Below are 16,975 nucleotides of genomic sequence, written 5' to 3'. Positions count from 1 at the left end.
CTGGATATCCAACTTGTCAGATGGCAGCTCCAACAACTGACTCAGTATTTCTTCCCTGGTGATTATCATTTTCTCAGATTTGTTGCCCTACACTGGTTCTCACTCAGATTACAGCTCAATGCCCATCAATACTTTCAGAAACCTCTTTGACTTTACAACTTGCTTCTTCTCTTCCTCTCTGCAGTCTATAAACCTTTATATTTCTGTTCTAATCCTCTCCTTCTCAGCAAGCTTGATCTTTGAGCTTTCAGCAAATTGTTATTTATCTCTGAATTTACCCCACTAAAGCTCACCAACTTTCCTTAATCCTTCAAGATTTTCTCTGATACCCCACTGTCTGACCAAGCCTGGGGTCATCTGCCCTCATCTTGCTTTACTTGGCTTGGTGACAGACTTCATTTGGTAATTTGCCTGTGAAACAGCCGAGGGCGTTTACTGTACAAACATTGATTCTATTCTTGGACAACTTTAGTCTGTATAATGAAGTAGATCTCAAAGTGAACCTAGCCAGGACTTGCTTGAATTCGGCCATGAGGAAGGAATGCCAATATTTTGAACCCTGGATAGTTTACAACTTGGAGAGGAAGAGGGGGAATGTGTTCCCTTGTGCTGACTGTCTGGAAGGTGCTGTTGAAAACAAAACTATTGCAAATATCCAGGAAAGATCGGTGAGAGGCCTCCCAACACTGAATTCTATCGAGGGTCAGAGGTATACCTATCATGCAAACACCTCACCATCACTGGGATAAAGGGGATTCTGTCCCTCATTCCTCAGCTGATTTCATTTTGAAGTTGAACAACAGCACGTGTCAAACACCAGACAGCTGAGATAGCTTCCTCTCAAGCCGACTTCTAAAGATCCCTCTGGAGTCAGGTAAGAGATGGTATCACTGTGAACCAACACTTCACAACTGTGTGGAAAATGATGCAGTTTCATTCCACAGGTCACAGTGAGTCAGAAGGGTGGTGTCTGTGATGGGGTGGGGATGATTTTTCAAGTTTTTCATTTCATTAATGTCTTTGTTAAAATTAGTCATAAATTACTTGGAAAGATGACCGGAGCTTATACACAAAGGCAAATTACACAAAGACACATACCTTCAGCAATATTCTGCTTGTGCACCAAGTACACCATTATCATAAAATTCACCAATGGCAACATCAGGCCAACAAACTGCAAGGCATCAATTAATGTGTCCTTGATATAATCACCTGCAAGTGAAAAAAAATTCAAAACTCTAAATCAATTGACTGCATGTTCTCGAAGGTGGGAAAACAAGATGCTTAACTATTGTTCCAACCTAGAACAGGGAATTAACAATCCTGATCGGTTGTCCAAACTTTCCCGAGCACCTCCTGCAAACATTCTGCACCAGCTGCTCCGAGTGTTGCAATGGCCACTCCTTTAGGAGTTCACTGCACTGTGACCAGCACCCACATGATCCAGGATTTGATTCTCCCAATGTCCACAACAACTCTTATGGAGATGTCCCACAATTACACTGGAAAGCCACTCCAACTCTGGCTCGATTCCACACCTTGTCACAGAAGTTCTCCCACTCATTTAGCCAGAGGAGCTCAGGCTGATATCCACAATCTGGTCAGGGGCACATTCGAGGAGAGAAAGTCTCCTTGTGAAGGGCAGGTTGATGCCCAGACAGCTGACTGACACCTGCACATCACACTTATTGTCACCAGCTACTTTATTTCAGATATCAGGGTCTGATATTGCATCGTGCCAGGAACAGGAGTGTGTCTGACAGCTCTTTACATTCTTCATATTGTTTCAATGACATCACACAGGAACTGAAAAATTCAGCCAACTCCTGTGAGCGGGGGCAGAGTGAACTTCTCCACGTGAGAAACAGAACCTGTAATCTCACAGCATCTTTTACCAGTCTCTGGTCCAGACAGTGAAGTACTTTAAGTGCAGTCACTGTTGGAGGGAATGAGACTCAGTTTGTACTGAGTAAGGCTGAACAAACAGTCATGTAAAAGCTGGCTTTGTGACGTTAGTTAACAGAATTATTGATTTCCAATACGGGGGAGAAATCCTTTGCTCTGTTGGAAATAACACTGAAGGATCATTTACACCTTCCCAAAGAAAGCAAATAGGACTCTGGTTGAGTGAGTCATCCAAAAGTGGAGATCTCTCAACGTGAAAAACTTCCTCAGCACTGGTTCTGGGAATGTGGGTGATGCTGGTAAAGCCACAGATATTCCCTGTCCATTTACCCTGAAGCCTCCTACTGGAACCTCTGTTGTTCTCATGGTGATGCTGGGTGTTGGTCTGTTGCTTAAGAGGGGCAGCAAGGACAAGCCATGGAACTACAGCCTGATATCAACAGTGGGGAAGTTACTGGAGGGAATTCTGATGGACAGGATCTACCAGGATTTGATTAGACAAAATCTGATTAGGAGGAGACATCATAGCTTTATATACAGGAAGTCACGTTTGATTAATTGTTCAGTTTTTTTTTTGAAGAACTAAGCAAAAGGGTAGATAGGAAATTGAATGTTATCTATTTTAACATGATCCTGACATGAATCCAGGGGCTTCCAGGGGGATTCAAAAATGGCTCAGAGGAAGAAAGCAGAGGGCAGTGGTTGAAAATTGTTTTCCATTATAGAAGCTGGTGATTAGTGGTGTGATGTAGATATCAGTGTTGGGATTTTTTTATTTGGTATTTTTATCAGTGATTTGTATACAAATGCACAAGGCTTGATCATTAAGTTTGTGGATGACACAAAATTAGATGCTGTTGGTAGTGAAGTAGGTTATCGTGTGATGCAGGTGGATTTCGACCAATTAGGGAAGAGGGCTGAGGAGTGTCAAATGGATTTCAAATCTAATGGAGTATTCTCCCAATCAAGAGAACTTGAGAAACTTAATGCTGATTCATAAACTGCATCTCCAGCTTGTTCTCTTACACCCCAGGATGAAGTCCATCTCGAACTCGGACTCATGTTACGTACCCACAGTTTGAACACGTGACAGTGGGATGATCTAATGGTCTTGTGAGTGGGATGATGTAATTGTCTTATGACCGTGGGGTGGTGTTATGTCACATGATGGCATGTTCCAAACCACATTTAAACCAAGCCGCAGTTTGTGACGCAGTTCTCATTTTTATTTTTGTGTAATGTTGTTGCTGGCAGTTTCGGCAATCGCTGCCAGTTTTCATTTGTTGCACGTTTATTTTTTCCTTACAGTCCAGTATCAGAGAGTGAAGGCATTACCGGAGTTATCCGAGTTCAAAGGATTGGATAAAGTTAATGGTGTTCAGCGTCTTGGGAATGATCGACCTTTTTCTTTTGACTTTGTTCAAGAATTGTGGCATGCACATTTTGAGTGAAACCCCTGCAAGGTCGGGAAGGTTTGTGCAGTGACCACCCTCCAGACAAAAAGTCAGTTCCTTTTATTTCCTCGGGATTTCTGCGAACAAGGTACCTCCCAGCTGTGGAATCGATAGATTCATCATTTTCTTCGGAGGAATTGTTGCTGCAGTAAAGTCTCTCCTCAAAGACTGTAAAAATCTCACGGACTTTTGAATTTATCACTTTAAGTCTGTGCTTGGATGAGAACTCGTTAAGAACAGTTTCTAAGTTTCCACCAGCATTTTGTGTGTGTTGTGTGAATTTCCAGCATCTGCAGATTTCCTCGTGTTTATTTCTAAGTTTGCCTGTTTGTTCGAGATAGCTGCATAATGCTTAACCTCCGGTTTAGCTAGTTTGTTTACTTTTCTAAGTATTGTGCAGAGGTTAATAAATCTTGGAGTTTGTTTTAAACCCTGTCTCAGTTTCATATTCATTGCTGCTGCATTTGTAACACTCGGCAGATGGAAGCTCTGACAATGTGCTCAGTACCTCTTCCCTGGTGATGGTAATGTACCCAGTTTACTGTCCCACATGGTTCTCCCTCAGACAATGGCTCAATATTAAAATGCTGATCTGTTCTTTCAGACCCCTCTGACTTTACATTTCACTCCCCGTCTCTCTCAGTCTACAAGTTTCTGTATTTCTGCATCCGTTTCCTCCTGTCCACCTGAGACAACCTGATCGTCATCACTTTGTGCTTTGAGCTGTCTTGTTCCTTATCTTCAATTTACCCCCAATAAAGCTCTCTATCCCTCCCTGATCCATTAAACTCTTCTTTAATACACAACTCCCTGACCAAACCTGGGGACATCGGTCCTTTTCCTGATTCCTGTCTCTCGGAGACAGACTTCATTTGGTAATTAGTCTGTGAATCAGCAGAGAACATTTACACTACAAACACCAGTAGCTACTGGTACTGTTCTTGGATAACTATAATCTGCGTGGTTAATTTATTCTCAAAGTGAACTTACTCAGGACTGGCAAGAATTAGGTCAGGAAGAAGAAATGTCAATATTTTGAATGGTTTATAACTTGAGGAGGAAGAGGGAGAAGGTGGTGTTCCCTTGCATTCATTCATTAGAAGATACTGTTGAAAACAAAATTGATGCAAATTTCCAAGCAAGGTTTACTGACAGCCTGCAGGAGAGGCCTTCCCACACCCAACTGTATCAAGGATGAGAAAGGCCCCAAACACTCACTCACTCCCCTCACTATCAATGGGATCTTTTACACCAACCTGATATGATGCTGAAATTTGACAACACCATGATCAAACACCAGTGAGCTGAGACACGTTCCTCTCCAAACTACTTTTTCTAAAGACCCTCTGGAGTCAGATCAGAGATGACTCCAGAATCATTCCAGCTGTGGTTACACTGTAAATCAGAATTTCATAACTGGGAAAAATGTCGGACAATTTCATCCCACAGGTCACAGGAATCCAGATGGGTCAGTGGGGGTGATGATTATTCCGTTTTTTCTTTTCCATTGTTTTGATAAAAATTAGCCTAAAATTAATTGTACATATGACTGGAGTTGATATACAACTGTAAAAATACAATGGCTGATACCTTTATGCAAATCCATTTTTATGGACCGACCCACCAGAATTAAAATGAACACAACTGGCAGTACGATTGACAAGATGATAGTAACTATTCCCGTGGTGGAACGGCCTGTAATTAAAAAAATAAAGTCAAATAAGTAAACATGTAATAATTCACCAGAGAAATAAACGAAACAACTCTTAAACAAACCATTAAACTTATCTCCACCGGGTAGGAAATGTTGACATTATTACTTATATCCTTCATATACAGGAGGAGTAAAAATCTTTACGTCACGTCTCCATTGAAATGTGTAGTGTGCAGTTATGGCAATTTATAATAAATATTATGTACAACAGGATAGTCAATATAACATAGAAATACAGTTGAGTCAGATGGCCTGGTCGAAGAAGTTGTCCCGGTGCCTGTTGGTCCTGGCTTTTATGCTGTGGTACCGTTTCCCGGATGGTAGCAGCTGGAACAGTTTGTGACTGGGGTGACTCAGATCCCCAATGATCCTTTGGCCCTTTTTGCACACCTGTCTTTGTAAATGTCCTGAATAGTGGGAAGTTCACATCTACAGATGCACTGGACTGTTAGCACTGCTCTCTGAAGAGTCCTGCGATTGAGGGAAGTACAAGATGCTCTCAATTGTGCCACTGTAGAAAGATCTTAGGACTTGTGGGCCCATACCAAACTTCTTCAATAGTCTGAGGTGAAAGAAGTGCTGTTGTGCATTTTTCACCACACAGCCGGTATGTACAGACCCCGTGAGATCCTCAGTGATGTTTATGCCAATGAACTTAAAGCTGTTCCCCAGAATCATTGGGTTAGATGTTGACTGGCTGAATCACTGCCTGGTATGGGAACTGTACTTCCCTCAATCGCAGGACTCTGCAGAGAGTGGTGCGGATAGCCCAGCGCAACTGCAGATGTGAACTTACCACTATTCTGGACATTTACAAAGATAGGCATGTAAAAAAGGCCCTAAGGATCATTGGGGACACGAGTCACCCCAACCAAGTCAAGTCAAGTTTATTGTCATTTTGACCGTAAACTGCTGGTACACTACACAGTAAAAATGAAACAACATTCCTCCAGGACCCTGGTGCTACATGAAACAACAAAAAACTACACTAGACTCTGTGAGACAGCACAAGGCTACACTAGACTACGTAAAACAACATAAAGACTGCACTAGACTACAGACCTGCACAGGACTACATAACGTGCACAAAACAGTGCAGGGCAGTACAATAAATAATAAACAAGACAATAGGCACAGTGGAGGACAAATTACAATATAATAATAAATGATGAAGATGTCAGTTCAGACTCTGGGTGTTGAGGAGTCTGATAGCTTGGGGGAAGAAACTGTTACACAGCCTGGTCGTGAGAGCCCGAATGCTTCGGCATCTTTTGCCAGATGGCAGGAGGGAGAAGAGTTTGTCTGAGGGATGTGTGGGGTCCTTCACAATGCTGTTAGCTTTGCAGGTGCAGCGTGTGGTGTAAATGTAATAGCGGGAAGAGAGACCCTGATGACCTTCTCAGCTGACCTCACTATCTGCTGCAGGGTCTTGCGATCCGAGATGGTGCAATTCCCGAACCAGGCAGTGATGCAGCTGTTCAGGATGCTCTCAATACATCCTCTGTAGAATGTGGTGAGGATGGGGAGTGGGAGATGGACTTTTCTCAGCCTTCGCAGAAAGTAGAGACGCTGCTGGGCTTTCTTGGCTATGGAACTGGTGTTGAGGGACCAGGTGAGTTTCTCCACCAGGTGAACACCAAGAAATTTGGTGCTCTTAATGGTCTCAACAGAGGAGCCATCGATGTTCAATGGGGAGTGGTCGCTCCATGCTCTCCTGAAGTCAACATCCATCTCTTTTGTTTTGTTCACATTCAGAGACAGGTTGTTGGCTCTGCACCAGTCTGTTAGCTGCTGCACCTCCTCTCTGTATGCTAATTCATCGTTCTTGCTGATGAGACCCACCACGGTCGTGTTATCAGCCAACTTGATGATGAGATTCGAGCTGTATATTGCTGCACAGTCATGGGTCAGCAGAGTGAACAACAGTGGACTGAGCACACAGCCCTGGGGGGCCCCCGTGCTCAGTGTGATGGTGTTGGAGATGCTGCTCCCGATCCGGACTGACTGAGGTCTCCCAGTCAGGAAGTCTAGGATCCAGTTGCAGAGGGTGGTGTTCAGGCCCAGTAGTTTCAGCTTTCCAATCAGGTGCTGAGGAATGATTGTGTTGAATGCTGAACTGGAACCATGAACTGTTCCAGCTGCTACCATCCGGGAAACGGTACTGCAGTATAAAAGCCAGGACCAACAGACTCTGGGACAGCTTCGTCCACCAGGCCATCAGACTGATTAATTCATGCTGATACAATTGTATTTCAATGTTATATTGACTACCCTGTTGTACAAAATATTTATTATAAATTACTATAATTATACATTGCACATTTAGACAAAGATGTAACTTAAATATTTTTACTCCTCATATCTATGAAGGATGTATGTAATAAAGTCAATGAAATTCAATTCACTGGCTGCATCTTCTGGTGTTCCAATGGCCACACCTTGAGGAGTGCACGACACTGCAGCCAGACATCCCACATTGTCCATGGTTTGACTCTCCTGACATCCACAACAACTGGTTATGGAGCTGTCCCAAGTTTCACTGGAAAGTCAGTGAATCACCCAATTTCAATCTCAGTTCATCTTGTAACAAGATCTGAAGGATTATTCTAAAGTGGACTGTTCCTTTAAAAAGATAGTGAGGGAGCAAACAGCTTGTGTGCTATTTCAGCAGGGAGAGAGAGCAACAGAAAGTCTGTGAGTTGCCTTGGAAACTGAAAGGCGGAGCTATATGATGGACAGCTCGTGTTCAGCACTTGTGAGACATATACAAGGTCAGTTGGCTTTTTAATCAGACACACCAGAGACACACGACGCCAGAGGCAAGGAAGACACCGGTGAGCTTTGTGTGCCCACGACAAGGGTGGGGTTTTTGCTCACGGTGTGGACAAAGGAGTGACCGGTGGGGAGTTATCAGTGTGTTTAACCCTCACCTGGGTTGATAGCTTACTGTGGAAAACCGGCATTCCTCTTTTTGTGGTCACAAGTTGGTGACTGTAAGTATCGGGAGCAGGAGAACGACATGGAGGATCGGCACTGGGAAGACAAAACAACTTCCTCTCCAACTCTAATCAAATCAAATTCCAGAACTGATTACTTACCATACCACTGTAAGACTCTATCACCTAATCACCTGAGCTGGGAGAAGCTTGGGAACTTTACTTACTCACTTATATATGCATATACTCTGCTAACCTGTTTACCTTATCTTGTTTTATATTACTTTATCACATCGTTACTAATAAAATAGTTTATAATGGAAGACTCAGACGACAGGAGTGTCCATTTCTGCTGGTCCTTTTTAACCCATTACATGGTACGTAACAATCTCAAGTCATTAGTTTCTGCCTCAGCTACCACTGATAACCGAGGCCAGTCATTAACCCTTGCAGGGGTGAGTCGATGCAATTGCTTACTGGCTCCATTCCACACTTCGTCAAGTAATTTTTCCTATTACTTTTGTAAGAGGGATTTCTGGCTGATATCAGTGATGTGGTAGGGGTACATTCAAAGAGACAATGATGTTTTTTGGAGGGAACATAGATGTGCATATGGCTATTTGATGCATAATGCTCATTGTCACCAGTTACTTTTTGTCTAATATCAGGGACTCATGTTGCAAATTGCTGGGAACAGGATTGTGTTTTTGGCTGTTTCTCGTGTTCTCAATATGTAGTCAATGAAACCCCATATTTGTTTTAAAAAAGTCAGCCAGTTTGTGCGTGTGTGGGCACAATTATTTTTTTCCAACTCAAAAAAGAACCTCCAATAATACTGCACCTTTCACCCCTCTCTGGTCCAGGAGCAAGTCTCAGCCAGTGAAGTACTTTCAGTGCAGACCGTGCTGGAGGGAATGAGGTATCCAGTCTGAACTGAGAAAGACTGAACAAACAGTATGGGATAGAAACCAGACAGGCTGTTTGGGTGATGCTGGTTCACAGAATTAATTCTTCCAAAACTGACAAGAACTTTTTCACTCTTATGGAAATAACACCAAGAGAACACTTCTATCTTCCCAGAAAAAGATTTGGATGACGGAATTGATATCTTTGTTGCAAAGTTTGCAAATGATACGTTATAGGTGGAGGGGCAGGTAGTTTTGAGGAAATAGAGAGGCTACAGAAAGACTTAAACAGGACAAACTTGGGAGAATGGGCAAAGGAATTTCAGATGGAATACTTTGTGTGCCAGATGACATAAAAGGTTTGGCTGTTTTCAAAATGAAGGGAAAATACAAAAACCGGAGGTGCAAAGGGACTTGGGAGTCCTCGTCAGGATTCCCTAAATGTTAATTTATAGGTTGAGTCTGTGGTGAGAAAGGCTATTGCGATGTTCATATTCATTTCAAGAGGACTAAAATATAGGACTAAAAGAGCACCAAAAAGAGACCCACGACTGTGCTGCAACACACAGCTCGAACCATATCATCAAGTTCACCGATGACACGACCGTGGTGGGTCTCATTAGCAAAAACGACGAGTCAGCTTACAGAGGGGAGGTGCAGCAGCTAATGGACTGGTGCAGAGTCAACAACCTGTCTCTTAATGTGAACAAAACAAAAGAGATGGTTGTTGACTTCAGGAGGGCACGGAGCGACCACTCCCTGCTGAACATCGACGGTTCCTCGGTAGAGATCGTTAAGAGTACCAAATTTCTTGGTGTTCACCTGACAGAGAATCTCAGCTGGTCCCTCAACACCAGCTCCATAGCAAAGAAAGCCCAGCAGCGTCTCTACTTTCTGCAAAGGCTGAGGAAAGTCCATCTTCCACCCACCCCCCATTCCTCATCACATTCTACAGGGGTTGTATTGAGAGTATCCTGAGCAGCTGCATCACTGTCTGGTTCGGAAATTGCACCATCTCAGATTACAAGACCCTGCAGCGGATAGTGAGGTCAGCTGAGAAGATCATCGGGGTCTCTCTTCCCGTCATCACGGACATTTACACTACATGCTACATCCGCAAAGGGAACAGCATTATGAAGGACCCCATGCACCCCTCATACAATCTCTTCTCCTTCCTGTTGTCTGGGAAAAGGCTCCGAAGCATTTGGGCTCTCACGACCAGACTATGTAACAGTATCTTCCCCCAAGCTATCAGACTCATCAATACCCAAATCCTGGACTAACACCTTGCCCTATTGTCCTGTTTCTTATTTATTGTAATGCCTGCACTGTTTTTGTGTCCAGTGTAGGTCTGTAGTCTAGTATAGCTTTCTCAGTGTTTTCTTTATTACGTAGTTCAGTCTAGGTTTTGTACTGTGTCATGTAACACCATGGTCCTGAAAAACGTTGTCTCATTTTTACTATGTACTGTACCAGCAGTTATGGTCAAAATGACAATAAAAGTGACTTGACTAAAAGCAAGGATGTAATGTTGAGGCTTTATATAGCACTGGTAAGGCCTCACTTGGAGTATTGTGAACAGGTTTGGGCCACTTATCTGAGAAGGGATCTGCTGAAACTGGAGAAAGTTCAAAGGAGGTTCATGAAAATGATTCCAGTATTGAATAGCTTGTCATATGAAGAGTGTTTGACAGCTCTGGACTGGATTTCACCAGCATTCAGAAGAATGAGGGGCGACCTGATTGAAACCTATCGAATGGTGAAAAGGGTGGATGTAGAGAGGATGTTTCCTCAGGTGGGAGAGTCTAAGGCCAGAGGACACAGCCTCAGAGTAGAGGCTGTCTTTTTAGAATGGAGATGAGGAGGAACCTCTTTAGCCAGAGAGTGGTGAATCTGTGGAATTCTTTGCCACAAGCAACTATGGAGTCCATGCCTTTGTGTATATTAAAGGCAGAGGTTGACAGATTTTTGATTGGTCAGGGCATGAAGGGACACAGGAAGAAAGCAGATGATTTTGGCTGCAAATAAAATTGGATCAGCCATGATGAAATAATGGAGCAGACATGATGGGCTAAATGGCCTAATTCTGCTCCTATATCTTATGGTCTTATCCAAAAGTGGAAGTCTCTGAAAGTGAGCATTCAGAGTTGCTCAGCACTAAAGACACAGTTATTCCTCATCTGTCTGCCCTCACAGGGTGATGGTGAGCCTCTCACTGAAACCCCTCCTATTCTCATGATGATGCTGGGTTGGGGCTTGACGATGTGAACCCAGAAACAATAAACTTCTGCCTCAAACGTCAGCTGACACTGTGACGTCATTGTGATGTCAATGTATGTGAGTCATTATAACACTGTTATTAAATGATGGACATTGAGACTCACAGAGATCACTGTGTTACTGGGGCTACAATTACCAGCCAGGCTGATACTAATTTCCAAATGTCCGCTTGATCTCTCAACTATCACACACTGTCCTTTGCTCTGCTCCTCTCACCTTTCTCAGCACTGAAGTGATTTTCACATTTTAAGTTTTCCCAGTCTGATTGAAGCTCATCAATTTAAAACATTTACTCTCTTTCTCCCCAGATGCTGCCTGACCTGCTGAGCATTCTCAGCTTATTCAGATTTTACTGAAGATACTCAGAGTACTGGAACTGAAGTTGACAATTCACCCCCTCAAGCTCTTCAATGGGATCATGTCCCAACTCTACACTCCAAACTTAATGGGATTTTGTGGGGGTTGGACCCAGATTCACCCAGATCTAGACACACATCTGGGAAATCTGCATCCCACTCACTCAAATAGTCAAACTGAAAGAGATGGCATCAGCAGAGTCAATGAGGAGTCTGTGAGGTTGGAGGGGAGAAGAAACAGAAATCAGCACCAGCAGAATCTACAGTTGCTGTCAGGGTCTTTGGGAGCCTTGAAGATAAAGGTCGGTAATTAACAGCTGCAGGAGCAGTGATGGTAAAACCCACTGGTTCTGGGACTGCCCAGTGTGGTACAATTACCATGCAGTTCCCTGTAGGAGGGTGTGACACAAGGAATGATTTTACCACACACCCCCAACATGGAAATCCTGTCCAAAAAACAGGGTGATCAGTGCTCACAGCAATGAGTCCAATTTCCTTAGTGAACATGACAGTGTTTCCAAGTTTAAGTTCAAGTTTATGGTCATTCAATCATGTACATGTATACCAGCAAACAAAACAATGTTCCCCTGGACCAAGCGGCACAACACAGTACATATAGCTCACACTCAACACACAAAGTGGTATTATCACAACTAAATTAACAAACAATAACATGCATTTCCTTTCAGGGAAAGCAATTCCCAATAGTCAAACAAAACACCAGTCTCAAACTGAATTTGGTATAAATTAGGGTGTGTGGGGTTGAGAGGAAACAGTATAGCAGGGCAGTAAGTGGAGGGGTTGAGGGGAAGGTAGATGTTATGATGAGCAAGTCTATGCAAAGGGACAGACATGGCCAGGATGATGAACACAGAGGGGTTGATGGACTGAAGTTTGTCTTATGTGTACAGCTGAAGAACTTAGAGCCTGGATCAGTACATGGAATTCTGGTGTTGTGTTTGTTACAGGACTTGATAGTAAGAGGGGCAGACCCAGTAGCTCAACATTCCTGAGTTTGGATGTTTGAGTTGAGATAGAAAGGGATGTAAAAGTAGTGGATGGTCTGCATTAATACTCAGGGAGAGGGTCACAGCTGCACTCAGAGAGGAAACATTGGAGGGCTTATCCACTGAACCTTGTGGAAATGTATGAACTTGAGTGAAGTCAAATTATCACATAATTGGAGAGGAGCTTGGGGAAGTTAATAGAACAGTTAGTAGTTTTGTTTGCTGCATCACTGTGCCTCACTGGCACCATCTTTACTTACACAATGAGTCCTCCAATAGTCACCAAGAGACGGAAGAACAGATACTCAGACAGATTATAAAAAGATGTGAAAGCAACAGTGAGTGACTTTAACTTCCCCATCATAGACTAAATTTTCTTCATACAGGAGGATTAAATGGAACAGAGTTTCTTCAGTACATTCAGGAATGTTTCTTGAAACAGTACATGATTTACCCAGCAGAGGAGGGACCATACTGACCCTTGTTACGGGAAATGAGCCCGGACAGGTGACTGTTTTTTTATAGGAGGCCGTTTTGGCTTTCGTGTTCACAACTACTTACCTTTTAAGTTATAATTATTTATAAGTCTGGATCTGGTGGGTAAGTATGAACTTGGGTGAAGGCAAATGATGACATTAACAAAGAGGAGCTAGGGGAAGTTAGTTGTGAGCAGCTGTTATTGGACAAGTTCACATATGATGTGACAGTTGTTTAAAGACCAGATGATCAGAGCTCAGGACTGGCACGTTCCAGTCAGGAGAAAGGACAAGGATGGCAGGGTAATGGAACCTTGGATGACAGAGGGTTTTGAATTTAGTCAAAAAGAAAATAAGCTAATTTAAGATTTCAAAAAAATCAATGTTCAAAGTATATTTGTTATCAAAGTATGTATAGTACATAGAACTTTGAGATCATCTCCTAACAGGCAGCCACAAAACAAAGAAACCCAGTGGAGCCTATTAAAAACAAAACACCATCAAACACCGAAAATGCAGAATAAACAACAAAATTTGCAGTCTGGAAAGGTCCAATTTAGGAAGGAAAGATCAGACAGGATCCCTGAGGCTGGAGGCTGCAGGAGGGGATAAGGTCGGCTAAAAGAGGCCATGAAATGTCATTAGCAAGTAGGAGTAAAGAGAAACCTAACACATTTAATACATACTTTAGACGTAAGAGGAAAATGAGGGAGTGTGTAAGACCACTCAAGATTAAAAGAGTGTATGTGTGCCTGGAGTCAGAGGATGGAGGTGAGGTACAGAACGAATACTTTGCATCGTATTCATCAGGGAGAAGGACATGGAGCAATGTATAAGGACATTTTGAGATCAGGAGATCACTCAGCACTAATATCTTCAAAGCTCTAATCATATCTCTTCTTAGCTGTCTAATCCCCAAGGAACAAGCCCCAGATTCTGTAAAAGTTACAGCCTCCACACAGATCTTGTGGATGCAATTGGTCACCTCCTGCGAATTCCAGCAGCCACAAATTATCGCCATACCTTCCCTTCCTTGGGATTTTATGATGTCAGGGACTGATATGATATGATATGATATGAAATATCAGGCGTTTCATTAAATATTTTCTGGAAGTTCCATCACTCAGTCCGGTTTAACTGTGTGCCCTCCAGTGATTTATCTGACCTGTATGTGTTCAACTGACCTGTGCTGTGTTTCTGGTGGTTCTGAACTGTTGATGTTTGGCCATTACTGTCTGAACCTCCAGCAGGTTTCCCTGCACCCAGTTGTGGGGCTGAGGACTGCAGATGCTGGTGGTCCTGATAAAGCATCTTACAATGTACTGACTGAGATACTCAATGCATTCCAACCACCCAGCAGAGAACTGAGTTCATCATTTTCATACAAGTTGACCACATACCTAAAATTGAACTGCTGACAATCCAGGCAATGATGAAACAATTGAAGAGGACAATATCACAGATGGCTTTGAACTTCAACCAAATTGTGATCATCTGAGAACCTTTTCAAAAATAAAAAGAAATTTACAACATTTGATAACCACACAACATAAATGATGTAACACATGCATCAATGGACAAATGTCCCGGTAACAGAGCTTGACTCAGGTTGTTTCGATTGGTGATGATATTGCATGTCCTAAACATCAAGCAACCCAAACAACTCTGAAATGGATCAGATGTCAGAGCTTTGGATTGAAGGAGGTTCAGGAGTTCACTCACCACTGCAGCAAATGGGGAGCTCAGAGAGACACAAAACACAGTTTGTGGCTGCTACCAGGATTTGTTTTACATTTGATAACTTAGATAAACCCTCAATCAGTGACTGTGAATGTGGAAACGGATAGACTGCAGCTTCCCTCTGGACATGTCCAGCAGATAAGGCAACAGCCCACTGTCGATATTCTCTGCTGTATTCCCTCATGACCTCAAGGGCTGAGACTGACATCAAGTTGCCAGTGTTAACAAAAACCAACCCCAGCTGTAACACTGAGGTTCCACTGTTTGACTGTGAATCCTGTTCTGATGCCGAAGACTGGAACAGCTGCTCACAGCATCAGGCAGTGGCTTATTCCAACATTGAAACTAAACAGCTCAAGGGTACAGGCTGAACTGTCCAAATGCTGGGATATTTAATACAGATAAGGGGAGAGGTTGTCCAGGACATCCAGTGGTGAGCAGTGCACACGATCCAAGGACACCTCTCTTGTAGTGGTTTTAGTTCATTTCCAATTGCTCTCAAGATAGAGATGGGGAGTTGGTTTCTTATTTGCAGCCACCAAAGTTCCCACCCTCTTCAGACCCCACATTACTGAAAAAGATATTTTTTCTCAAATTCCTCACAAACGCAGTTTCAAATTCTCAACCTTATAGTCCGCATCTCAAGAGTTACTGAGGTGTTGAATCAAACCCTCTTTACGTCACCAAATCCCCTTTCCCCATTATAACTATAACTTATTCACCTGAGACTCTGCCCATTGGCACAACTTCCATCACTATAAACTCAAGATTAACAGCCCCGAACACATTGTCTTATAAACTGGTTTAACCAACCACCACAACATTCAGCTCTTGCCCTCTGACAGTTTAAAGATGAACTAGAATCCAAAGTTATCCCCCAGGTCATCACCTTGATGTTTTTCTTTCTTTTTCAATACTTTTATTAATTTCTTACATAAAAGAATACAGGGTACAGTAAGGCATATAATATATAAGATATATAATATATCGACTACAATATATTGAAATCACAGATGAGGTATAATTACCCCCGATCTATATAGATTAAATTTAAACATAAAATTGAAAATAATAATTTTATTATACAAAAAATCTAAACCCACTACCAGAAAAAAACCAGCTGTCCAGTTAAAAAAAAGGAAAAAATCCTTAACATATAGTAAAACATATTATTAGGCAACATCTGTGCTTAACAACAAATCAAATATGTTTTTCAACAATATGAACCAAACCGTGAATGTTTGTGTAAAAATAAAACAAGCTGCATCAGGTCTCAACCTGAAATGTTCACAACCCCTTTACCTCAGACAAGAGAAAATCTGCAGATGCTGGAAATCCGAGGAATACACACAAAATGCTGGAGGAGCTCGGAGGCCAGGCAGGAAAAAGCAGAGTCGATGTTTCGGGCCGAAACCCTTCGGCAGGGCCATTTTGTGTGTGCAACCCCTTTACCTTCACAGATGCTGCTGACCCACCGAGTTCCTCCAGCAACTTGTTTTCTGTTCCTGATCCCAGTGTCATCAGTCTCCTGTCTCCATGGAGACTTGTGGGTCAGACTATTCATCAGCCTCTCTCCTTTCTCTTTGTCCTTGTTGCCCCACCATGAAATTTTATCTCAGTCCCACTACTTCCTCACATTAAACTTACCCATGAAGCATACCTTCCATTCATTACGAATTTCCCTTCCAGCACTGAATGTGAACAAACTTGACTGGACTGATCTTCCGACTATTAAACCTCCAACATTACCCCTCTCATAGACCAACCACTAACCACTCTCCAACACCACACCCAACTTCAAGATTCCCACTGTCATTGTAATTGAGTTTCTCCATCACCAGCCTACCTTTCCTCGTTACAAATCCTTGTTGGCATCTCCTAAGTCAGTGGGAAATTTGATGTTTGAATGTCTGGGTTCCCTGTCCTGTTACAGTAGTAAAACAGTTTTGGTCACCGTCCTACAGGAGAGATGCCATCAGCTGGAAAGTGTGCACAGGAGACTTGTGTAAGGATGTTGCCAGGACCTACAGAGTCATAGAAAAGTACAGCACAGAAACAGGCCCTTTGTCCCATCTAGTCTATGCTGAACCATTTAAACTGCCTACTCCCATCGACCTGCATCGGACCAGAGCCCTCATATCCCTCCCATCCATGTACCTATCCGAACTTCCCTTAAACATTGAAATTGACCTCTCATGCACC

At 42.8% G+C, this 16,975-nt stretch overlaps 1 protein-coding gene across 1 annotated transcript in view; it reads right to left on the bottom strand.

Moving 5' to 3' along the window:
• The window catches only part of LOC140738425 (uncharacterized), a 124,013-nt gene that overhangs the window by 56,900 nt on the left and 50,138 nt on the right, over window positions 1–16,975 (bottom strand). Inside the window, exons 8-10 of the mRNA XM_073065700.1 lie at window positions 14,434–14,535; window positions 4,950–5,054; window positions 1,099–1,212 (exon numbers count right to left, since the gene is read on the bottom strand). Coding sequence (XP_072921801.1) covers window positions 1,099–1,212; window positions 4,950–5,054; window positions 14,434–14,535 — 321 coding nt within the window. The remainder of the gene's footprint in view (window positions 1–1,098; window positions 1,213–4,949; window positions 5,055–14,433; window positions 14,536–16,975) is intronic.

Source organism: Hemitrygon akajei, chromosome 2, assembly GCF_048418815.1.
Source record: "Hemitrygon akajei chromosome 2, sHemAka1.3, whole genome shotgun sequence".
NCBI lineage: Eukaryota > Metazoa > Chordata > Chondrichthyes > Myliobatiformes > Dasyatidae > Hemitrygon > Hemitrygon akajei.
The sequence above is the reverse complement of the archived record's forward strand: the minus strand, read 5'-3'. Positions and strand labels throughout refer to the sequence as shown.